General features: G+C 46.9%; 2 protein-coding genes across 2 annotated transcripts in view; both read right to left on the bottom strand.

The window, feature by feature from the left end:
- Positions 1 to 1,559, bottom strand: part of vps13b (vacuolar protein sorting 13 homolog B) — a gene marked incomplete at its 5' end in the record, with an annotated part of 193,505 nt that extends 191,946 nt beyond the window's left edge. Inside the window, 2 exons of the mRNA XM_081388003.1 lie at positions 110 to 184; positions 1,533 to 1,559. Coding sequence (XP_081244129.1) covers positions 110 to 184; positions 1,533 to 1,559 — 102 coding nt within the window. The remainder of the gene's footprint in view (positions 1 to 109; positions 185 to 1,532) is intronic.
- Positions 1,560 to 8,235: 6,676 nt separating this feature from the next.
- The window catches only part of LOC308703957 (intermembrane lipid transfer protein VPS13B-like), a gene marked incomplete at its 3' end in the record, with an annotated part of 39,530 nt that continues 22,765 nt past the window's right edge, over positions 8,236 to 25,000 (bottom strand). The window contains exons 5-13 of the mRNA XM_081388004.1: positions 17,754 to 17,921; positions 15,416 to 15,597; positions 15,167 to 15,329; positions 13,743 to 13,996; positions 11,507 to 11,602; positions 11,291 to 11,413; positions 9,526 to 9,663; positions 9,179 to 9,263; positions 8,236 to 8,243 (exon numbers count right to left, since the gene is read on the bottom strand). Coding sequence (XP_081244130.1) covers positions 8,236 to 8,243; positions 9,179 to 9,263; positions 9,526 to 9,663; positions 11,291 to 11,413; positions 11,507 to 11,602; positions 13,743 to 13,996; positions 15,167 to 15,329; positions 15,416 to 15,597; positions 17,754 to 17,921 — 1,217 coding nt within the window. The remainder of the gene's footprint in view (positions 8,244 to 9,178; positions 9,264 to 9,525; positions 9,664 to 11,290; positions 11,414 to 11,506; positions 11,603 to 13,742; positions 13,997 to 15,166; positions 15,330 to 15,415; positions 15,598 to 17,753; positions 17,922 to 25,000) is intronic.

Below are 25,000 nucleotides of genomic sequence, written 5' to 3' on the forward strand. Positions count from 1 at the left end.
CACCAAGACCAACATTATGGTCTTTCAGAAGAAGCCCAGATGTCAGGAACACAGACACCAGTTCAGCCTAGGCAGCACCGCCCTAGAGCACACGATGCAGTACACTTACCTCGGCCTGGCCATCACTGCATCGGGGAGTTTCAGTATGGCAGTGAATGCTCTCAAAGATAAAGCTCGAAGAGCTCTATACGCAATTAAGAAAAAATTCCAAAACATTGAATTACCGATTCCAATCTGGTGTAAAATCTTTGATAGTGTAATTCAGCCCATTGCGCTGTATGGAAGTGAGGTTTGGGGTCCACTCAGTGATCAGAGCTACACTAGATGGGACAGGCATCCAACAGAATTTTGCAAAGTGATTCTAAAACTACACAGGAAAACACCCAATAATGCGTGTAGGGCAGAATTAGGCCGATTCCCATTGATTATCAACATGCAAAAAAGATCCCTCAAATTCTGGATGCATCTAAAATCAAGTCCCACAGAATCGCTACATTTTAAAGCTCTACAAACCCAAGAACTGAACCCCGAAAAGAGTCTCCTCAGTCAGCTGGTCCTGAGACTCACTAACCCGACTAACCCTACTAACTCTAACCAGTCTCAGACCAGCACTGCTTCTCACACTAACATCAGAATAAACCAAATTACCAAACAGTCTAAAAATACATATCTGGAACACTGGGATCAGGAAACTAAAACACAAAGTAAATTACAATTCCATCGAAATCTGAAATCAAATTATGAATTGGAAGAATATCTCCAGAGTGTGAGAGACACAAAGCAGAGACGGATCCTGAGCCGGTACAGGCTGAGTGTGAGTGAGTGTGTGTGTGTGTGTGTGTGTGTGTGTGTGTGTGTGTGTGTGAGTGTGTGTGTGTGTGTGTGTGTGTGTGTGTGTGTGTGTGTGTGTGTGTGTGTGTGAGAGTGTGTGTGTGTGTGTGTGTGTGTGTGTGTGTGTGTGTGTGTGTGTGTGTGTGTGTGTGTGTGTGTGTGTGTGTGTGTGTGTGTGTGTGTGTGTGTGTGTGTGTGTGTGTGTGTGTGTGTGTGTGTGTGTGTGTGTGTGTGTGTGTGTGTGTGTGTGTGTGTGTGTGTGTGTGTGTGTGTGTGTGTGTGTGTGTGTGTGTGTGTGTGTGTGTGTGTGTGTGTGTGTGAGTGTGAGTGTGTGTGTGTGTGTGTGTGTGTGTGTGTGTGTGTGAGAGTGTGAGTGTGAGTGTGAGTGTGTGTGTGTGTGTGTGTGTGTGTGTGTGTGTGTGTGTGTGTGTGTGTGTGTGTGTGAGTGTGTGTGTGTGTGTGAGTGTGTGTGTGTGTGTGTGTGTGTGTGTGTGTGTGTGTGTGTGAGAGATCCTGAGCCAGTACAGGCTGAGTGAACACAGTCTAGCCATCGAGACGGGCAGACACAGGAAGAGCTGGTTACCCCGAGAGCAGAGGGTGTGTGTTCACTGCAGGACAGGAGAGATCGAGACAGAGACGCACTTCCTCCTTCACTGTCACAAATACAGTTCAGTCAGAGAACTCTACTTTAACAAACTCACTAACTTAATACAGAACTTAACAGCCATGACTGAAGTAGATCAGATAAAGATCCTGCTAGGAGAGGGCCAGACACCAGCACTGGCTGCCAGACACGTGTGTGTGTGTGTGTGTGTGTGTGTGTGTGTGTGTGTGGTGTGTGTGTGTGTGTGTGTGTGTGTGTGTGTGTGTGTGTGTGCCACAGCCTGAGAGACAGCAGGTGAATGTGTGTGTGATGTGTGTGTCTGACCTCAGCGTGTTTCCCTACTGTCCACCACAGTGACCCTCAGTGATATGTGTGTGTATGTTAAAACACTGTGGTGTAAAATGTTTACATATATTATGAGGCGGAGTTGATTTGATTAATCTGTATTCAGATGTCAGTGAAATGTAATGTTTCCTCTGCTGATAGTCGTGGCTTTTTCTTGTCATTCTTCTCTCACAAACAACAACAGACACTGTTATTTATTCAATAGCAACAACATCTTATTATTTATACAAAAATATCCAGAGAATGGAAGATGGATGGACGGACAGATAGATAGATAGAACCCCCCACCAAACTTTGCACTTGGCACAATGCAGCTTTACACAACTGCATCCCACACTTTACACTGCATCCCACGCTTTACTCCACTGCATCCCACACTTTACACTGCATCCCACGCTTTACTCCACTGCATCCCACACTTTACACCACTGCATCCCACGCTTTACACCACTGCATCCCACGCTTTACTCCACTGCATCCCACGCTTTACACCACTGCATCCCACACTTTACTTTACACCACTGCATCCCACGCTTTACTCCACTGCATCCCACACTTTACACCACTGCATCCCACACTTTACACATCTGCATCCCACACTTTACACATCTGCATCCCACACTTTACACTGCATCCCACGCTTTACACCACTGCATCCCACACTTTACACATCTGCATCCCACACTTTACACATCTGCATCCCACACTTTACACTGCATCCCACGTTTTACTCCACTAAATCTCACGCTTTACACAACTGCATCCCACACTTTACACCACTGCATCCCACACTTTACACAACTGCATCCCACACTTTACACTGCATCCCGCGCTTTACACCACTGCATCCCACGCTTTACACAACTGCATCCCACGCTTTACACCACTGCATCCCACACTTTACACAACTGCATCCCACACTTTACACTGCATCCCACGCTTTACTCCACTGCATCCCACACTTTACACCACTGCATCCCACACTTTACACATCTGCATCCCACACTTTACACATCTGCATCCCACACTTTACACTGCATCCCACGTTTTACTCCACTAAATCTCACGCTTTACACAACTGCATCCCACACTTTACACAACTGCATCCCACACTTTACACTGCATCCCGCGCTTTACACCACTGCATCCCACGCTTTACACAACTGCATCCCGCGCTTTACACCACTGCATCCCACACTTTACACAACTGCATCCCACACTTTACACTGCATCCCACGCTTTACACCACTGAATCCCACGCTTTACACAACTGCATCCCACGCTTTACACCACTGCATCCCACACTTTACACAACTGCATCCCACACTTTACACTGAATCCCACGCTTTACACCACTGCATCCCACGTTTTACTCCACTGCATCTCACGCTTTACACAACTGCATCCCACACTTTACACTGCATCCCACACTTTACACAACTGCATCCCACACTTTACACTGCATCCCACGCTTTACACCACTGCATCCCACGCTTTACACCACTGAATCCCACGTTTTACTCCACTGCATCTCACGCTTTACAGAACTGCATCCCACACTTTACACCACTGCATCCCACGCTTTACACCACTGCAACCCACGCTTTACACCACTGCATCCCACGCTTTACACCACTGCATCTCACGCTTTACTCCACTGCATCCCACGCTTTACTCCACTGCACCCCACGCTTTACTCCACTGCAACCCACGCTTTACACCACTGCATCTCACGCTTTACTCCACTGCATCCCACGCTTTACACCACTGCACCCCACACTTTACACCACTGCACCCCACGCTTTACTCCACTGCAACCCACGCTTTACACCACTGCATCTCACGCTTTACTCCACTGCATCCCACGCTTTACTCCACTGCACCCCACGCTTTACACCACTGCATCCCACGCTTTACACCACTGCAACCCACGCTTTACACCACTGCATCTCACGCTTTACTCCACTGCATCCCATGCTTTACACCACTGCATCCCACGCTTTACACAACTGCATCCCACGCTTTACACAACTGCATCTCACGCTTTACACCACTGCATCTCACGCTTTACACTGCATCCCACGCTTTACACCACTGCATCCCACGCTTTACACCACTGAATCCCACGTTTTACTCCACTGCATCTCACGCTTTACACAACTGCATCCCACACTTTACACCACTGCATCCCACGCTTTACACCACTGCAACCCACGCTTTACACCACTGCATCTCACGCTTTACTCCACTGCATCCCACGCTTTACTCCACTGCACCCCACGCTTTACTCCACTGCAACCCACGCTTTACACCACTGCATCTCACGCTTTACTCCACTGCATCCCACGCTTTACACCACTGCACCCCACACTTTACAACACTGCAACCCACGCTTTACACCACTGCATCTCACGCTTTACTCCACTGCATCCCATGCTTTACACCACTGCATCCCACGCTTTACACAACTGCATCCCACGCTTTACACAACTGCATCCCACGCTTTACACAACTGCATCTCACGCTTTACTCCACTGCAACCCACGCTTTACACCACTGCATCTCACGCTTTACTCCACTGCACCCCTCGCTTTACACCACTGCACCCCACGCTTTACACCACTGCACCCCACGCTTTACACCACTGCACCCCACGCTTTACACCACTGCACCCCACGCTTTACTCCACTGCATCCCACGCTTTACTCCACTGCACCCCACGCTTTACTCCACTGCAACCCACGCTTTACACCACTGCATCTCACGCTTTACACCACTGCACCCCACGCTTTACTCCACTGCACCCCACGCTTTACTCCACTGCAACCCACGCTTTACACCACTGCATCTCACGCTTTACACCACTGCACCCCACGCTTTACTCCACTGCACCCCACGCTTTACTCCACTGCAACCCACGCTTTACACCACTGCATCTCACGCTTTACTCCACTGCACCCCACGCTTTACTCCACTGCAACCCACGCTTTACACCACTGCACCCCACGCTTTACTCCACTGCATCCCACGCTTTACACCACTGCACCCCACGCTTTACTCCACTGCAACCCACGCTTTACACCACTGCACCCCACGCTTTACTCCACTGCACCCCACGCTTTACTCCACTGCATCCCACGTTTTACTCCACTGCATCCCACGTTTTACATCACTGCATCCCACGCTTTACACAACTGCATCCCGCGCTTTACACCATTGCATCCCGTGCTTTACACCACTGCATCCCACACTTTACACAACTGCATCCCATGCTTTACACCACTGCACCCCACGCTTTACACCACTGCACCCCACGCTTTACACCACTGCACCCCACGCTTTACTCCACTGCAACCCACGCTTTACACCACTGCACCTCACGCTTTACACCACTGCACCCCACGCTTTACTCCACTGCACCCCACGCTTTACACCACTGCATCTCACGCTTTACTCCACTGCATCCCACGCTTTACTCCACTGCACCCCACGCTTTACTCCACTGCAACCCACGCTTTACACCACTGCATCTCACGCTTGACTCCACTGCAACCCACGCTTTACACCACTGCATCTCACGCTTTACACCACTGCACCCCACGCTTTACTCCACTGCATCCCACGCTTTACACCACTGCATCTCACGCTTTACTCCACTGCATCCCACGCTTTACTCCACGCTTTACACCACTGCACCCCACGCTTTACTCCACTGCAACCCACGCTTTACACCACTGCATCTCACGCTTTACACCACTGCACCCCACGCTTTACACCACTGCACCCCACGCTTTACACCACTGCACCCCACGCTTTACACCACTGCACCCCACGCTTTACACCACTGCACCCCACGCTTTACTCCACTGCATCCCGTGCTTTACACCACTGCATCCCACGCTTTACTCCACTGCATCCCACGTTTTACACCACTGCATCCCACGCTCTACACCACTGCATCTCACGCTTTACACCACTGCATCCCGTGCTTTACACCACTGCACCCCACGCTTTACTCCACTGCAACCCATGCTTTACACCACTGCATCTCACGCTTTACACCACTGCACCCCACGCTTTACACCACTGCACCCCACGCTTTACTCCACTGCATCCCACGCTTTACACCACTGCACCCCACACTTTACTCCACTACAACCCACCCTTTACACCACTGCATCTCACGCTTTACACCACTGCACCCCACGCTTTACTCCACTGCACCCCACGCTTTACTCCACTGCAACCCACGCTTTACACCACTGCACCTCACGCTTTACTCCACTGCAACCCACGCTTTACACCACTGCACCCCACGCTTTACTCCACTGCAACCCACGCTTTACACCACTGCACCCCACGCTTTACACCACTGCACCCCACGCTTTACTCCACTGCAACCCACGCTTTACACCACTGCATCTCACGCTTTACTCCACTGCAACCCACGCTTTACACCACTGCATCCCACGCTTTACACAACTGCATCCCTCGCTTTACTCCACTGCATCCCACGTTTTACTCCACTGCATCCCACGTTTTACATCACTGCATCCCACGCTTTACACAACTGCATCCCACGCTTTACACAACTGCATCCCGCGCTTTACACCATTGCATCCCGTGCTTTACACCACTGCATCCCACACTTTACACAACTGCATCCCACGCTTTACACCACTGCACCCCACGCTTTACACCACTGCACCCCACGCTTTACTCCACTGCAACCCACGCTTTACACCACTGCATCTCACGCTTTACACCACTGCACCCCACGCTTTACTCCACTGCATCCCACGCTTTACACCACTGCATCTCACGCTTTACTCCACTGCATCCCACGCTTTACTCCACTGCACCCCACGCTTTACTCCACTGCAACCGACGCTTTACACCACTGCATCTCACGCTTTACTCCACTGCAACCCACGCTTTACACCACTGCATCTCACGCTTTACATCACTGCACCCCACGCTTTACTCCACTGCATCCCACGCTTTACACCACTGCATCTCACGCTTTACTCCACTGCATCCCACGCTTTACTCCACTGCACCCCACGCTTTACTCCACTGCAACCCACGCTTTACACCACTGCACCCCACGCTTTACTCCACTGCAACCCACGCTTTACACCACTGCATCTCACGCTTTACACCACTGCACCCCACGCTTTACACCACTGCACCCCACGCTTTACACCACTGCACCCCACGCTTTACTCCACTGCATCCCGTGCTTTACACCACTGCATCCCACGCTTTACTCCACTGCATCCCACGTTTTACACCACTGCATCCCACGCTTTACACCACTGCATCTCACGCTTTACACCACTGCATCCCGTGCTTTATACCACTGCACCCCACGCTTTACTCCACTGCAACCCACGCTTTACACCACTGCATCTCACGCTTTACACCACTGCACCCCACGCTTTACACCACTGCACCCCACGCTTTACTCCACTGCATCCCGTGCTTTACACCACTGCATCCCACGCTTTACTCCACTGCATCCCACGTTTTACACCACTGCATCCCACGCTTTACTCCACTGCATCCCACGCTTTACACCACTGCATCCCACGCTTTACACCACTGCATCCCACGCTTTACACCACTGCATCCCACGTTTTACACCACTGCATCCCACGCTTTACACAACTGCATCCCGCGCTTTACACCACTGCATCTCACGCTTTACACCACTGCACCCCACGCTTTACACCACTGCATCCCACGCTTTACTCCACTGCATCCCGTGCTTTACACCACTGCATCCCACGCTTTACTCCACTGCATCCCACGTTTTACACCACTGCATCCCACGCTTTACTCCACTGCATCCCACGCTTTACACCACTGCATCCCGTGCTTTATACCACTGCACCCCACGCTTTACTCCACTGCAACCCACGCTTTACACCACTGCATCTCACGCTTTACACCACTGCACCCCACGCTTTACACCACTGCACCCCACGCTTTACTCCACTGCATCCCGTGCTTTACACCACTGCATCCCACGCTTTACTCCACTGCATCCCACGTTTTACACCACTGCATCCCACGCTTTACACCACTGCATCTCACGCTTTACACCACTGCATCCCGTGCTTTATACCACTGCACCCCACGCTTTACTCCACTGCAACCCACGCTTTACACCACTGCATCTCACGCTTTACACCACTGCACCCCACGCTTTACACCACTGCACCCCACGCTTTACTCCACTGCATCCCGTGCTTTACACCACTGCATCCCACGCTTTACTCCACTGCATCCCACGTTTTACACCACTGCATCCCACGCTTTACTCCACTGCATCCCACGCTTTACACCACTGCATCCCTCTGCTTTACACCACTGCATCCCACGCTTTACACAACTGCATCCCACGTTTTACACCACTGCATCCCACGCTTTACACCATTGCATCCCGTGCTTTACACCACTGCATCCCACACTTTACACAACTGCATCCCACACTTTACACTGCATCCCGTGCTTTACACCACTGCATCCCACATTTTAACCCACTGCATCCCACACTTTACACTGCATCCCACGCTTTACTCCACTGCATCACACGTTTTACACTACTGCATCCCACGCTTTGCATTGCACTTGGTGATGTAAGGCTTGGATGCAGCTGCTCGGTGAAGCTCCATGAAGCTCTACACACTGTTCTTGAGCTAATCTGAAGGCCACACAAAGTTTGGAGGTCTGTAGCTATTGACTCTGCAGAAAGTTGGCGAATTCTGCGCACTGTGTTCCTCAGCATGCGCTGACCCACTCTGGGATTTATATGGCTGAGTTGCTGTTGTTCCCAGTTGCTTGCACTTTGTTATAATACCAATAACAGTTGACTGTGGAATATTTAGTAGTGAGGAAATTTCATGAATGGACTTATTGCACAGATGGCAACCGATCATGGTCTCACGCTTGAAATTCACTGAGCTCCTGAGAGTGACCCATTCTTTCAAAGATGTGTGTAGAAGCGTCTGCGTGGGTAGTGCTTGCTTTTATACAACTGTGGCCATAGAAGTGATTGGAACTCTTGAATTCAATGATTTGCAGGGGTGTCCCAATACTTTTGGCAATATAGTGTAGATAGATAGATGGATGGATAGATCTATATTATCTTACTCAAATATATTCTTAACCATATTTTGGTTCTGAATCTTTACCCTTAAAACTGACAACTAATGAAGTAAAACTCGTAGAGGAAGAGCAGCTGACAGGTGAAGGTGAGCGAGAGGACAGCAGTTATTAGTGTGTCCATCAAATGCCTCCTCAGGCTGACAGACAGGGGAGAGAGAGAGAGAGAGAGAGAGAGAGAGAGAGAGAGAGAGAGAGAGAGAGAGAGAGAGAGAGAGAGACAGGTACCTCTGCTGCTGTTCTCCATTGTGTACAGGTAATCCATATAGAACGCCCCGTATCGCTGAAGCCCCGCCTGCTCCGTGAAAATCTCCTGCGAACAGACACACACTGAACCTTCACTGACCAGAGCCATCGCTACAAACACACACACACACTTCTAAAAACTCCACAAACTATCAGTGTTTACAGCAGTACTGCAACTGTTTATGATTAGAAACAACAGATTATCTGCACCATTACGCCGGAAACATCATGATCTGCTTTGATGGAATATATTTACATTGACATTTATTTATTTGGCAGAAGCTTTTATCCACTCACACACACACACACACACACACACACAGCCATACCCTGTGAAGGTTTCCATCCAGTATGAACTCTGCACGGACTCCGTTGTTCTCAGGGCTGCGGTAGTCGAACAGTGAGTTGGTGAGGTACGTCATGCCTTTAGCGCTCAGCGTGTCGCCGCAGCGGAAGAACACGGCATCCTACGGCAAACACACACTCAACATCACGGCATCCTACGGCAAACACACACTCGACATCACGGGCACAAACACACACTCAACATCACGGCATCCTACGGCAAACACACACTCAACATCACGGCATCCTACGGCAAACACACACTCAACCTCACGGCATCCTATGGCAAACACACACTCGACATCACGGCACAAACACACACTCAACATCACGGCATCCTACGGCAAACACACACTCAACCTCATGGCATCCTACAGCAAACACACACTCGACATCACGCCACAAACACACACTCAACATCACGGCATCCTACGGCAAACACACACTCAACATCACGGCATCCTACGGCAAACACACACTCAACATCACGGCACAAACACACACTCAACATCACGGCATCCTACGGCAAACACACACTCAACATCACGGCATCCTACGGCAAACACACACTCAACCTCACGGCATCCTATGGCAAACACACACTCGACATCACGGCACAAACACACACTCAACATCACAGCATCCTACGGCAAACACACACTCAACATCACGGCATCCTACGGCAAACACACACTCAACCTCACGGCATCCTATGGCAAACACACACTCGACATCACGGCACAAACACACACTCAACATCACGGCATCCTACGGCAAACACACACTCAACCTCACGGCATCCTACAGCAAACACACACTCGACATCACGGCACAAACACACACTCAACATCACGGCATCCTACGGCAAACACACAATCAACATCACGGCATCCTATGGCAAACACACACTCAACATCACGGCATCCTACGGCAAACACACACTCAACCTCACGGCATCCTACAGCAAACACACACTCGACATCACGGCACAAACACACACTCAACATCACGGCATCCTACGGCAAACACACAATCAACATCACGGCATCCTATGGCAAACACACACTCAACATCACGGCATCCTACGGCAAACACACACTCAACATCACGGCATCCTACGGCAAACACACACTCAACATCACGGCGCAAACAAACTCATCGCAGTGCAAATACACACTCATCGCGGCGCAAACACACACTTAACATCACGGCGCAAACACACTCACCATCACGGCGCAAACACACACTCATCGCAGCGCAAACACACACTCATCGCGGTGCAAACACACACTCAACATCACGGCGCAAACACACTCACCATCACGGCGCAAACACACACTCATCGCAGCGCAAACACACACTCATCGCGGTGCAAACACACACTCAACATCACGGCGCAAACACACTCACCATCCTATGGCAAACACACACTCAACATCACGGCATCCTACGGCAAACACACACTCAACATCACGGCATCCTACGGCAAACACACACTCAACATCACGGCGCAAACACACACTCATCGCAGCGCAAACACACACTCATCGCGGTGCAAACACACACTCAACATCACGGCGCAAACACACTCACCATCACGGCGCAAACACACACTCATCGCAGCGCAAACACACACTCATCGCAGCGCAAACACACACTCATCGCGGTGCAAACACACACTCAACATCACGGCATGATTCGGATGGAGGTTTGAGGCTGAGTGTGAGTGTGTGTGTGTGTGAGACTAACCTCCTCTTTTCTGTTCATGTTCTCTTCAAAATCACGAACGCCCATAATGCCCTTCAGACACACGGCGCGACAACCCACGACTCCTACCTGACAGTCGAAGAACGGCTCGCCCATCATCAGAGCCTGAAATACACACACACACACTCAGTGAGCGCATGAGGGGATCTGGAGCAGGCGATGTGCTCGTGTGTGTGTGTGTGTGTGTGTCTCTCTCACCTCCACTGTGATTCCCTCCTGCTCCACACTCAGAACCTCCCGGGACTTCAGCTTTTGCGGACTGTAGTAACTGCTCTCAGAGCAACTCTCCGTAAGCTACAGACAAAACCAGACACGATTTAAAGGAGTAGTTCACTTTAAAATGAACATCACCCCATGATTCACTCTCCCTCAATCCATCCCAGGTGTATATGACTTTCTTCTTTCAGACGAAAGAAAGAGTTATGTTAAAAAATATCCTGGCTCTTTCAAGCTTTACAATGGCAGTGGATTGCAACCAACAGATGGAAGCTCAAAAAAGTGCATCCATCCATCATAAAAGTGCATCTGTCCATCATGAAAGTGCATCTAGCCTATCCATCATAAAAGTGCATCTGTCCATCATAAAAGTGCATCTGTCCATCATGAAAGTGCATCTATCCATCATAAAAGTGCATCTATCATCATAAAAGTGCATCTATCCATCATGAAAGTGCATCTATCCATGATAAAAGTGCATCTATCCATCATAAAAGTGCATCTATCCATCATAAAAGTGCATCTGTCCATCATAAAAGTCCATCTATCCATGATAAAAGTGCATCTATCCATCATAAAAGTGCATCTATCATCATAAAAGTGCATCTATCCATGATAAAAGTGCATCTATCCATCATAAAAGTGCATCTGTCCATCATAAAAGTGCATCTGTCCATCATAAAAGTCCATCTATCCATGATAAAAGTGCATCTATCCATCATAAAAGTGCATCTATCCATCATAAAAGTGCATCTGTCCATCATAAAAGTCCATCTATCCATCATAAAAGTGCATCTATCCATCATAAAAGTGCATCTATCCATGATAAAAGTGCATCTGTCCATCATAAAAGTGCATCTGTCCATCATAAAAGTCCATCTATCCATGATAAAAGTGCATCTATCCATCATAAAAGTGCATCTATCCATCATAAAAGTGCATCTATCCATCATAAAAGTGCATCTGTCCATCATGAAAGTGCATCTATCCATCATAAAAGTGCATCTATCCATCATAAAAGTGCATCTATCATCATAGAAGTGCATCTGTCCATCATGAAAGTGCATCTATCCATCATAAAAGTGCATCTATCATCATAGAAGTGCATCTGTCCATCATAAAAGTTCATCTATCCATGATAAAAGTGCATCTATCCATCATAAAAGTGCATCTATCCATCATAAAAGTGCATCTATCATCATAGAAGTGCATCTGTCCATCATGAAAGTGCATCTATCCATCATAAAAGTGCATCTATCCATCATAAAAGTGCATCTATCATCATAGAAGTGCATCTGTCCATCATGAAAGTGCATCTATCCATCATAAAAGTGCATCTATCCATCATAGAAGTGCATCTGTCCATCATAAAAGTGCATCTATCCATGATAAAAGTGCATCTATCCATCATAAAAGTTCATCTATCCATCATAAAAGTGCATCTATCATCATAGAAGTGCATCTGTCCATCATAAAAGTGCATCTATCCATCATAAAAGTTCATCTATCCATCATGAAAGTGCATCTATCCATCATAAAAGTGCATCTATCCATGATAAAAGTCCATCTGTCCATCATAAAAGTCCATCTATCCATCATAAACGAACTCCACATGACTCCAGGGGTTAATAAAGGCCTTCTGAAGCGAAGTAATGCGTTTGTGTAAGAAAAATATTCATATTTAACACGTTACAAAGTAAAATTCTAGCTCCCGGCCAAGCGAACATACGCAGTCTCTACTTACGCCTAAAGCGCAACTTATGTAACTCATGATGTCAGAAGTAGCTTAAATATGAGCAGTGCATTGCATTACTCGCATGAGTTGCGCTTTATACTTAAGTCAGATCCGTATGTTCGTTTGGCCGGAAGCTAGAATTTTACTTTATAAAGTTTTAAATATGGATATTTTTCTTACACAAATGCATCACTTCGCTTCAGAAGGCCTTTATTAACCCCTGGAGTCATGTGGAGTTCGTTTATGATGGACAGATGCACTTTTATGATGCATGGATTCACTTTTTTGAGCTTCAATCTGTTGGTTGCAATCCACTGCCATTATAAAGCTTGAAAGAGCCAGGATATTTTTTAACATAACTCTTTCTTTTGCTAAAAGTCATTAGGTAATTTTCATTTTAAACTGAACTACTCATTTAAGAATCCTTTCTTTTATCATGAGAACTACAGTTATTTCTGAGTCATTTCTGAGTGTTTCTCTCACCTTAAAGGTGAGTGAGGCTTTAGTGCAGTAGAAGCCGACGGACACTACAGGGTCTCTGGGGGACTTGTGCAGGGGCCGGGCAGAACCCGCCTCCGTGGACTCCGTGTAGAAGCCAGACTCGCTCTCACCCTCCTCATCCTCTGCGCTCACGATGGCCGGGACGAAGGACCAGGCCCACGACATCCAGCCCTGATCTTCATCCTCGCCCTGATAGTACTGACCCGTCAGAGACGCTTCAGAGGCATCCATCAGATCTGCAGGAGACAGTGAGAATCAGACTGGAACCAGAAGCTTCTCACAAGCTCCTGACATATTTTAAAGGGGACATATCATGAAAACCTGACTTTCTCCGTGTTTAAGTGCTATAATCGGGTCCAGTGCTTCTACCGAAACAGAAAACGTGAAAAGTGAAACCCAGTAACTATGTTCTGGTGAGCCTTTCTCTGCAAGCATGTCAAAAAATAAGCCAATTAGATTTCGCTCTCCTTCTGACGTATGAAGAGGATCTTATTACAATATTACCGGCCCTTAATCTGCACGTTTACACACACCAGCGACATTTGGTTCCACACGCGCCAACAGAGACCAGTTCTAACGCACAGATGAAGATCCAGCAGAGCCTGAAGCTGTTCTGTGGTTGAGCACAGACGAGCACTGAACACTATTGACCAGAACATGTCACCGCTGTCTTATAAAGACCTCAGGAACTGTGGACACTTGTGGAGAAGTTAAACATGATGATGAGATGATCAGTGTAACTCCACAACAACTACAGAAATGTCTCCACTAACATTCAGAAGCTCTTCCTGAGTCTCTCCGTAAGGCTGCACTCGCTACTGGTTATTCTGGGATTCTGGATGAGTGAGATTGGCCTGTTTTGTTATTGCCGGAGTTTCTGAAGCTTGTGTAAAGACTCCGCCCTCTTCTGAACGGAGGCGGAGCTAAAGCTCATTTGCATTTAAAGCGACACACACTAAAACTGAGCGTTTCTGCTCTCACCCAAAAAGGGGCAAATTTGACAAGCTATAATAAATGATCTGGTATTTTGAGCTGAAATTTCACAGACACATTCTGGAGACACCAGTGAAAAGAGGCATAATATGTCATCTTTAATTAAATCTCTCACTCAGTCTTTGTTTCTCTTTGTTTTGAGACCTAAAGTCAAGTCATGTCAGCTTTATTTCTATAGCGCTTTGTAAATACTGTTTTAAAGCAGCTTCACAGTAATAAAGACGAAAATAACAGAATCAATGATGCAAACCCACATTCACATGAACAGGTGGAGAGAAACACAGAGACAGACGCTCAGTTCATGTCATTCAAAGAGATGCACTGGATTGAGTTGATATGTGTGTTTCTATAGCCTCAGAAACACACCAACACAAACTGAATGAGAAATGCTGAGCAGTGCTCATCTCACTCACCGGAGACGCTCTCTCGAAGTGAGCCACTCTCTTCTCTCTCGCCCTCTCGATGGACACCCATCTCTCCGTAATACAGCGCAACACCCAACTCCATCAGTCGGATGAACATGGGCAGCTGCTGGTCCGTCAGAGAGAGTTTCAGACTCTCCACCATCGTGTGAACCTTAACACACACACACACACAGGGAAACAACAGTGACGAGGTGAACGCAAATGCCATCCTGACACACCACAGATACACTCTCTTACTTTAATGATGGCAGGGATTTTGGCATTGATGTTGTCGTAGGTGAAATGAAGACGAGTTCTGAAGGAACATTTGTAGAGCAGAGGGTCCTGATAAAACTCGATCTTCCCACTCGCATTACGTTTATCCAAACACACGGTGCAGTCAGAAAAATTGATAACCTTCCTCAGGACCAGTTCAGGAGCTACAGAGAGAGAAAGAGACAGAGAGACAGACAGAGACAGAGAGAGACACAGACAGAGATAGACAGACACAGAGACACAGAGAGAGTAAGACAGTAAATGTTGAGTGTCAGCAGTTCATCAGGTTTAAGAGGAGTTTTGAGAATGTTAAACATTAAAGTTTGTTGAAATAATGAAATTGAAATTATCGCCATTCCTTCACATGTATTTCATTTCTGGAATTCAAAGGAAAGTTTATAAAGCAGAACTAAACTAAAGCCCTAAAATCCTAAAAACCCCAGCATGCCTGATCCCATTCCATCCAGACCCAACCAGCCCTACAACACCACAAACAGCCCAACATTAACCCATTAAAACACCCTAAACTCACCCAGCACTAACCAACCCCCCAAACTCACCCAAACACTAACCGACAGTCCAAAACTCACCCAGCACTAACCGACAGCCCAAACTCAACCCTCCAAACACAACCAGCACTAACCAGCCCCCCAAACTCACCCAGCACTAACCGACAGCCCAAACTCAACCCTCCAAAATCAACCAGCACTAACCAGCCCCCCAAACTCACCCAGCACTAACCGACAGCCCAAACTCAACCCTCCAAACACAACCAGCACTAACCAGCCCCCCAAACTCACCCAGCACTAACCGACAGCCCAAACTCAACCCTCCAAACTCAATCAGCACTAACCAGCCCCCCAAACTCACCCAAACACTAACCAACCCCCAAACTCACCCAGTATTAACCAATCCCCCAAACTCACCCAGCATTAACCAATCCCCCAAACTCAACCAGCACTAACCAACAGCCCGAACTCACCCAGCACTAACCAGCCCACCAAACTCACCCAGCACTAACCAATCCCCCAAACTCACCCAAATATTAACCAACCCCCAAACTCACCCAGCATTAACCAATCCCCCAAACTCAACCAGCACTAACCGACAGCCCGAACTCACTCAGCACTAACCAACCCCCCAAACTCAACCAGCACTAACCAACTGCCCCAAACTCAACCAGCACTAACCGACAGCCCGAACTCACCCAGCACTAACCAACCCCCCAAACACTAACCGACAGCCTGAACTCAACCAGCACTAACCAACAGCCCAAACTCAACCAGCACAAACCAACAGCCCAAACTCAACCAGCACAAACCAACCCCCCAAACTCAACCAGCACTAACCAACCCCCCAAACTCAACCAGCACTAACCAATCCCCCAAACTCAACCAGCACTAACCAATCCCCCAAACTCAACCAGCACTAACCGACAGCCCGAACTCACCCAGCACTAACCAACCCCCCAAACTCACCCAAACACTAACCGACAGCCTGAACCCAACCAGCACTAACCAACAGCCCAAACTCAACCAGCACTAACCAACCCCCCAAACTCAACCAGCACAAACCAACCCCCCAAACTCAACCAGCACTAACCAACAGCCCAAAACTCACCGAGCACTAACCGACAGCCCGAACTCAACCAGCACTAACCAACCCCCAAACTCAGCCAGCACTAACCGACAGCCCAAAACTCAAACAGCACTAACCGACAGCCCAAACTCAACCAGCACTAACCAGCCCCCCAAACTCAACCAGCACTAACCAACAGCCTGAACTCAACCAGCACTAACTGACAGCCCGAACTCCACCAGCACTAACCGACAGCCCAAACTCAACCAGCACTAACTGACAGCCCGAACTCAACCAGCACTAACCAACCCCCCAAACTCAACCAGCACTAACCGACAGCCCAAACCCAACCAGCACTAACCAACCCCCCAAACTCAACCAGCACTAGCCAACCCCCCAAACTCAACCAGAACCGACAGCCCGAACTCAACCAGCACTAACCAATCGCTCAAAACTCAATCAGCACTAACCAACAGCCCCAAACTCACCCAGCACTAACCAACCCCCCAAACTCACCCAGCATTAACCAATCCCTCAACTCAACCAGCATTAACCAATCCCACAAACTCACCCAGCACTAACTAACACTCGCTAACCATGCACTCATGTATATGCTTGAACTCAGACTGATCACGTGAGTTTGAGGACGCTGACACTAGTGTTCCTTCATAATGTGATCAGAGCGTTTCTTTCATCATATGGTTATTGCTGTTAAACACGCGTGTGAACATGTTTTACTCACAGATGATGTCCATGAAGGCTCGGTCCCACAGCTCGTCCACCGTGTAACACTCCGCTGACGTGATGTTTACCGACAGCACAATGTCATCCTCCACATACTTCAGGATCAGGTTATTCACCACGATATTGACGTTATTCACCACTCGGCGAATCAGACTCTGCACGTACCCTGCAGAGAGACACACAGCAGAAGGAAAACTCAAACTCTCACAAACAGCTGATGGAGACTTTTGAAAGAATTGATTCACTGTTAACATTCACTGACAGTGTGTTCTTTTTTGTCTTATCGCGCATGAATGGTTTAAAAGCATTTGCATGAATAAGAGGGGGATCATGTAACACTAGCCAAAGGATGCCAAAAATTAACAGATGCTGCGTTAATTGCGTTACCAGCGCTAATTTGTTTATTTAATATAAAATCGCAGCATTTTGTGTCATATAATCGCGTAGGCTTGACATCGCGTTTGCGATACGATTAATCGTGCAGCACTACTCTTATTCTAAAGAGTGAATTAATAAATTGTACAGAGAAAACAATCAACATGACATGATTACAACATCCCATAATAGTGCCTGAGTTCAGTGTGAGTCCTGTGCTCTCCAAACACTCTATAACTCTTTCACACAGCGCCGGCTCCCTGTTAATAATACTGGGATGTTCTAGATTTGTTACTTCTCTCACCTGCAAAAACACAACGCTTAACAGTTTTCAGGATTAGATTAACTGCAGCAGCCATATCACAATCTCACTGATTTAATCTATTAATTGTGCAGTGTGTGTGTGTGTGTGTGTGTTTGTGTGTGTGTGAGACCAGAAGCTCCAGCTGAACAGTGCTCATGCTCTAAGGTCATTACTCAACAAAGTACCAAAATACTGAAAACATTACAAACCAGAGTTTCAGCAATAACATATTAAAACATCTAGCAAGGAGCGGTCATCACCGCAGGAGCGACGGCATTATTCACAGCGCTTGCGGTCCCACTCCAACTTATAAAACTTTAATGCTTTTTCCTTGTAGTCCAACTCAAATGTTTGTCTTCCTGTGCGAGTGGCGTGTGTTTTATTAATGAGCTCTGGATCATAATCCCACAAACTCAAAGCCTCGGGATCAGGTGAAGAACAAACGAGTGTTTTACAGTATCGTCCGCAGTGGTGCGTTATTTCCCGAGAGCGTCGGTCACGCGAGCGTCAGTGTGTGCGGTCGAGGGTGTGTGTTAAACATGCGGGTCAGCGGCGGGTCTGTGTGTGTGTGTAGCACCTGCATTCACAGTCATAAACTGATTCCCTGTTAGTGCTCTCTGGATCTAATTTATCCAGCGGAGTCTTTACTTTCCCTGCGTTTCTCCATAAACTCTCTTCAGCTCCGCTGCACCTGCGGCCCGTGGGGATCACAACTACACTCGTAAAATAGCTGGAAAAACCAACAGCTTTATGTGCTACTCGAGCCAAGAGTCGCTCTCAGACTCACTCACACACACTCTCAGACTCCAGCGCACTCACACACACACTCACACACACTCTCAGACTCCAGCACACTCACACATACACTCTCAGACTCCAGCGCACTGACACACACACTCTCAGACTCTCTCCTGCGCAAGAACGCATCGACCGAGGAAGAAAACACCAGACATTAAAGGGGACATAGTTGGGTCTAGTGCTATAATCGGGTCCAGTGCTTCTACCAACACAGAAAACATGAAAAGTGAAACCCAGTAACTGTGTTCTGGTGAGCCTTTCTCTGCAAGCATGTCAAAAAATAATCTGATCAGATTTCACTCTCCTTCTGACATATGAAGAGGATCTTATTACAATATTACCGGCCCTTAATCTGCACGTTTACACACACCAGCCGACATTTGGTTTTACAAGCGACAACAGAGACCAGTTCTAACGCAATGATGAAGATCCAGCAAAGCCTGAAGCTGTTCTGTGGTTGAGCACAGACGAGCACTGAACAGTATTGATTATCTTATAAAGACCTCAGGAACTGTGGACACTTGTGGAGAAGTTAAACATGATGATGAGATGATCAGTGTAACTCCAGAACAACTACAGAAATGTCTCCACTAACATTCAGAAGCTCTTCCTGAGTCTCTCCGTAAGGCTGAACTCACTACTGGTTATTCTGGGATTCTGGATGAGTGAGATTGGCCTGTTCTGTTATTGCCGGAGATTCTGAAGCTCGTGTAAAGACTCCGCCCTCTTCTGAACGGAGGCGGAGCTAACGCTCATCTGCATTTAAAGGGACACACACTAAAACAGCGCGTTTTTGCTCACACCCAAAAAGGGCCAAATTTTACAAGCTATAATAAATGATCTGGTATTTTGAGCTGAAATTTCACAGACACATTCTGGGGACACCAGAGATTTATATTATATCTTGTGAATAATGTCACCTTTAAGATGTTTTGATGCACAGGAGACGCACTAACACACACTCACAGACACTCAGCTCATCATAAACAGAAACACATTCATTCAAACATCTCATCAGAAACGAACACTAACCTCCTTTGTGCTTAAATTCAATTTAACAAACTAAAACAAATCTTCTTCATCTGTATCTGAATCCCTCATGTGAAGGAATCAGTGTAATAATGAGCACAGAAACATTCTGTCCATCGCTGGGTCGCAGTCTCAGTCTCAGTCTGAGTCTGTCTCTGTCTCTGTCTCAGTCTGTGTCTCAGTCTGTCTCTGTCTCAGTCTGAGTCTGTCTCAGTCTGTCTCAGTCTCAGTCTGTCTCTGTCTCAGTCTGTGTCTCTGTCTCAGTCTCAGTCTCAGTCTCAGTCTGTCTCTGTCTCTGTCTCTGTCTCAGTCTGTGTCTCTGTCTCAGTCTGTGCCTCTGTCTCTGTCTCAGTCTGTCTCAGTCTGTGTCTCTGTCTCTGTCTCAGTCTGTCTCAGTCTGTGTCTCTGTCTCAGTCTGTGTCTCTGTCTCTGTCTCAGTCTGTGCCTCTGTCTCTGTCTCAGTCTGTCTCAGTCTGTCTCAGTCTCTGTCTCTGTCTCAGTCTGTCTCAGTCTCAGTCTGTCTCAGTCTGTCTCAGTCTGTCTCAGTCTCTGTCTCAGTCTGTCTCAGTCTCAGTCTCAGTCTGTCTCAGTCTGTCTCAGTCTGTGTCTCTGTCTCAGTCTCAGTCTGTCTCTGTCTCTGTCTCAGTCTGTATCTCTGTCTCAGTCTCAGTCTGTGTCTCTGTCTCAGTCTGTCTCTGTCTCTGTCTCAGTCTGAGTCTGTCTCAGTCTGTGCCTCTGTCTCTGTCTCAGTCTGTCTCTGTCTCTGTCTCAGTCTGTGTCTCTGTCTCTGTCTCAGTCTCAGTCTGTCTCTGTCTCTGTCTCAGTCTGTGTCTCTGTCTCTGTCTCTGTCTCTGTCTCAGTCTGTCTCTGTCTCAGTCTGTGTCTCTGTCTCTGTCTCTGTCTCAGTCTGTCTCAGTCTGTCTCTGTCTCTGTCTCAGTCTGTGTCTCTGTCTCAGTCTGTCTCAGTCTCAGTCTCAGTCTGTCTCTGTCTCAGTCTGTGTCTCTGTCTCTGTCTCAGTCTGTCTCAGTCTGTCTCTGTCTCAGTCTGTGTCTCTGTCTCAGTCTCAGTCTGTGTCTCTGTCTCAGTCTGTCTCTGTCTCTGTCTCTGTCTCAGTCTGAGTCTGTCTCTGTCTCAGTCTGTGCCTCTGTCTCTGTCTCAGTCTGTCTCTGTCTCTGTCTCTGTCTCAGTCTGTGTCTCTGTCTCAGTCTCAGTCTGTCTCTGTCTCTATCTCTGTCTCAGTCTGTGTCTCTGTCTCTGTCTCTGTCTCAGTCTGTCTCTGTCTCTGTCTCTGTCTCAGTCTGTGTCTCTGTCTCTGTCTCAGTCTGTCTCAGTCTGTCTCTGTCTCAGTCTGTGTCTCTGTCTCAGTCTGTCTCAGTCTCAGTCTCAGTCTGTCTCTGTCTCTGTCTCTGTCTCAGTCTGTGTCTCTGTCTCTGTCTCTGTCTCAGTCTGTCTCAGTCTGTCTCTGTCTCAGTCTGTGTCTCAGTCTGTGTCTCTGTCTCTGTCTCTGTCTCAGTCTCAGTCAAGTCAAGTCAAGTCAAGTCAAGTTTATTTATATAGCGCTTTTCACAACACAGGTTGTATCAAAGCAGCTTCACAGTAATAAATTAGAACAATACATCAATGTTTGTTTCTAGTGGAACGTCTACGTTCGGTAATGCTGATCAATAGTATCGTTGATTGATTAATTAAATTAAATATCCCCAAATATCCCCAACTGAGCAAGCCAAAGGCAACAGTGGCAAGGAACCGAAAAACTCCATCAGGTGACCTAATGGAGAAAAAAAAACCTTGGGAGAACCCGGGCTCAGTCGGGGGCCAGTTCTCCTCTGGCGTTTATGAACTAGAGGTCGGATTTAACTGTAGAATTAAAAGTATTATATGAATGCCTGGCTGAAGAGATGCGTCTTTAATCTAGTTTTAAACTGGGAGAGCGAGTCTGAGCAACGAACAGTATCCGGAAGACTATTCCAGAGTTTTGGTGCTAAATGTGAAAATGCTCTCCCTCCTTTGGTGGATCTGGATATCCTAGGTATGACCAAAAGCCTCGAATTTAGTGACCTTAAAGAGCGCGATGGATTATAGGGCGATAGAAGATCCGTTAAATAGACTGGAGCTAAGCCGTTTAGGGCTTTATAAGTCAGTAGCAATACCTTGTAATTAATACGGGACTTTATAGGTAACCAATGTAGGGATGATAAAATCGGTGTTATATGATCATATTTTCTTGATCTAGTTAGAACTCTAGCGGCGGCATTTTGGACTAACTGTAGCTTGTTTATTGAGGATGCAGGACAACCGGCTAATAACGCATTACAGTAATCTAGTCTCGAGGTCATGAATGCATGAACTAACTTTTCTGCGTCAGAAACTGATAGCATATTACGTAGCTTAGCAATGTTTCTAAGGTGGAAAAAGGCTGTTCTTGTAACATATGAAATATGATTTTCAAAAGACAGGTTGCAGTCTAATATAACACCCAGGTCTTTTACTGTAGAGGATGAAGTAACAGGACATCCTACTATGTTAAAGTTGTATTGTGAGAGGTTTTGTGGGTGGTTTTTTGAACCGATAAGTAGTACCTCTGTCTTGTCTGGATTTAATAAAAGAAAATTATGCGTCATCCAATCTTTTATATCTTTAACACACTCTGTCAATTTGGATAATTTAGCGTTTTCATCTGGCCGTGATGAAATATAGATTTGAGTGTCATCAGCATAACAATGGAAACTAATTCCATGTTTCCTTATAATATTTCCAAGTGGTAGCATATATATTGAGAATAATAGAGGGCCTAACACAGATCCCTGCGGCACTCCATAGTTTACTGGAGTTATGATAGATTTTTCTCCATTTAAATAAACAAAATGGTAGCGGTCAGATAAATACGATCTAAACCAGCTTAATGCTTGTCCTTGAACACCAGTATAATTTTGTAGTCGATCTAAGAGTATTGTATGATCTATAGTATCGAACGCAGCACTAAGATCAAGTAAAACTAATATTGAGATACAGCCTTGGTCAGAAGCTAAAAGTAAATCATTTGTGATTTTAACGAGCGCAGTTTCAGTGCTATGATGCGGCCTGAATCCAGACTGAAACTTTTCATAGGTGTCATTTTCTTGTAAGAAAGAGCCCAGTTGAGCGGACACAACTTTTTCTAGTATTTTAGACATAAAAGGTAGATTTGAAATGGGTCTATAATTTACTAGATTATTCGGATCTAATTGTGGTTTCTTAATGAGAGGTTTTATAACTGCCAGTTTAAATGTTTTTGGAACATAACCTAAAGATAAAGACGAGTTAATAATATTGAGGAGAGGCTCTTCCACTACAGGTAACACTTCTTTCAATAGTTTAGTTGGTATGGGATCTAATAAACATGTTGTTGTTTTAGATGAAGTAAAAAGTTTATTTAACTCTTTTTGTTCTATAGTTGTGAAGCACTGTAATTGTTCTTGCGGCGTGATAATTGAGGCTGAATTATAAGGCGCGATTGAGGATTGAACGTTTACAATTGTGGTTCTGATGTTTTCTATTTATAATAATAATAATAATAATAATAATAATAATAATAATAATAATAATTCGTTACATTTATATAGCGCTTTATCTGAGACCTCAAAGCGCTTTACATAGAAGGGGGGAATCTCCTCAACCACCACCGATGTGCAGCATCCACCTGGATGATGCGACGGCAGCCATATTGCACCAGAACGCCCACCACACACCAGCTTACTGGTGGAGAGGAGACAGTGATGAAGCCAATCAGTAAATGGGGATGATTAGGAGGCCATGATGGATAGAGGCCAAGGGGCAAATTTGGCCAGGATGCCGGGGTTACACCCCTACTCTTTTTCGAAGGGCATCCTGGGATTTTTAATGACCACAGAGAGTCAGGACCTCGGTTTAACGTCTCATCCGAAGGACGGTGCTCTTTTGGCAGTATAGTGTCCCCGTCACTATACTGGGGTGTTAGGACCCACACAGACCACAGGGTGAGCACCCCCTGCTGGCCTCACTAACACCTCTTCCAGCAGCAACCTGGTTTTTCCCAGGAGGTCTCCCATCCAGGTACTGACCAGGCTCAGCCCTGCTTAGCTTCAGTGGGCAACCAGTCTTGGGCTACAGGGTGATATGGCTGCTGGATGCTGGATATTTTCTCAGTGAAGAACTTCATGAAATCATTACTACTAAACTGTAATGGAATACTTTGTTCAGGAGACATCTGTTTATTTGTTAGTCTCGCCACGGTGTTAAATAAGAACTTAGGATTGTTATGGTTGTTTTCTATTAGTTTGCGTAGATGCTCAGCCCTGGCCGCTTTTAGGGCCTTTTTATAACGTGACATACTGTCTTTCCATGCGATTCTAAAGACCTCTAAGTTGGTTTGTTTCCATTTACGCTCTAAATTACGGGTTGTCTCTGTCTCTGTCTCAGTCTGTGTCTCTGTCTCTGTCTCAGTCTGTGCCTCTGTCTCAGTCTGTCTCAGTCTGTCTCAGTCTGTCTCTGTCTCTGTCTCAGTCTGTCTCAGTCTCAGTCTCAGTCTGTCTCTGTCTCTGTCTCAGTCTGTGTCTCTGTCTCAGTCTGTGTCTCTGTCTCAGTCTGTGCCTCTGTCTCAGTCTGTGTCTCTGTCTCTGTCTCAGTCTGTGCCTCTGTCTCAGTCTGTCTCAGTCTGTCTCTGTCTCTGTCTCTGTCTCTGTCTCAGTCTGTCTCAGTCTCAGTCTGTCTCTGTCTCTGT

This window comes from Scardinius erythrophthalmus (genome assembly GCF_964197995.2).
Source record: "Scardinius erythrophthalmus genome assembly, chromosome: 16".
In the NCBI taxonomy this organism is placed as follows: Eukaryota; Metazoa; Chordata; class Actinopteri; order Cypriniformes; family Leuciscidae; genus Scardinius; species Scardinius erythrophthalmus.